Below are 1,185 nucleotides of genomic sequence, written 5' to 3' on the forward strand. Positions count from 1 at the left end.
CACTTGGGTTTCCATCGTACGGGACCGGCTGCCGCTTCTTTTGAAGCTCCATCTCTCTTCTCACTCTCTACCAATCATTCTTTCTTTCTTTTCTTTATTTTTCTCTCTCTGCTCATCCTCCAGCTCTCTCTCCCTTGTCGCTGAGAACAGGGCTGTGTATTGTCGGGGTTGAGGGTTTTGTGTTGTCAGCAAGAGGAGGGAACATGCAGCATCCTGGAGGAACATGTGTGACGTTACCCAACGTGGACGCCTGTCCTCAGCTGTCCTGCGCTGCTCTCACCTTCATGTATTTACAGCAGGTGAGTGTGTGTGTGTGTGTGCGCGTAATTTTGTCTACATGAATTTACATCTTGTGTACATGTTATTTTTTGTTGCTGCTGCTGCTGCTGCTGGACATGGGAAGTGGAGTGGAACAGAATAACTGCATGCTCCTACTTACAGGGCAAAATAAGAGATACACAAAGAGTGTGTGGATATCTAGCATCTGTAAATGCGTAGTGTCTCTTTGTGCCAGTTTGAAAAGCATCCATCCTCCTTGTCCTGTGTACAGCTGGTACTGTGGCTCTCTCCTCCAGTTCTTTGAAGAGGAAGCAGAAAATGTGTCGATGTTGACATCTATTAGTTGGAGAGGCCATGGATCAGGACCATCCTGTTCAATATTCCAGTTTAGTGCTTTGTTAACAGTGTGCCAGACTGCAAATATAAATGTTTTCATACCTTGTCTTTAATTTGCTACATCAATCACGTTGTTGGGTTCAGAACTCCCAACTTCTGTTTTTCTCAGCTGTGACTCCAAAACAGTTTTTGTTAGGGTGACCAACAACCATGTTTTATGTCAAAGTCTGATTTTCTGGATAGCACCAACAATTTGATTTTGTTAATTAGTGATGCTGTTAATGTTATAACAACAGAAAGGTTTTCTATCTTTAAGACTTTACTAATCAGTCATTTATTATTAGGGGGTCCAAGTCCGTGTGGGCTGGGAACCCACGAATGCAAGGCATCGCAGTTCCCAGTACCAGCGGAGCTGTGAACCTTATTGTTGTCCTGTTATTGATTTTTATTATTCATTTATATATTATTATACGTTTTGGCCTAAAACTGATACTATGGCCTAGACGTTAAGTGCTACAAAATTAAAGTCCCTTTAATTTCAAACTCTGGTCGTTTATTCGCCCTGGGCCC

The 1,185-nt window shown here is 42.7% G+C and overlaps 1 protein-coding gene across 1 annotated transcript in view; it reads left to right on the forward strand.

Moving 5' to 3' along the window:
- The first annotated feature begins 203 nt into the window (after positions 1-203).
- LOC123957416 (cyclin-dependent kinase 1-like) overlaps positions 204-1,185 on the forward strand; it is a 6,238-nt gene continuing 5,256 nt past the window's right edge. The window contains exon 1 of the mRNA XM_046030190.1: positions 204-299. Within this exon, the coding sequence (XP_045886146.1) occupies positions 204-299 (96 nt within the window). The remainder of the gene's footprint in view (positions 300-1,185) is intronic.

Source organism: Micropterus dolomieu, linkage group LG02 (genome assembly GCF_021292245.1).
Source record: "Micropterus dolomieu isolate WLL.071019.BEF.003 ecotype Adirondacks linkage group LG02, ASM2129224v1, whole genome shotgun sequence".
In the NCBI taxonomy this organism is placed as follows: Eukaryota; Metazoa; Chordata; class Actinopteri; order Centrarchiformes; family Centrarchidae; genus Micropterus; species Micropterus dolomieu.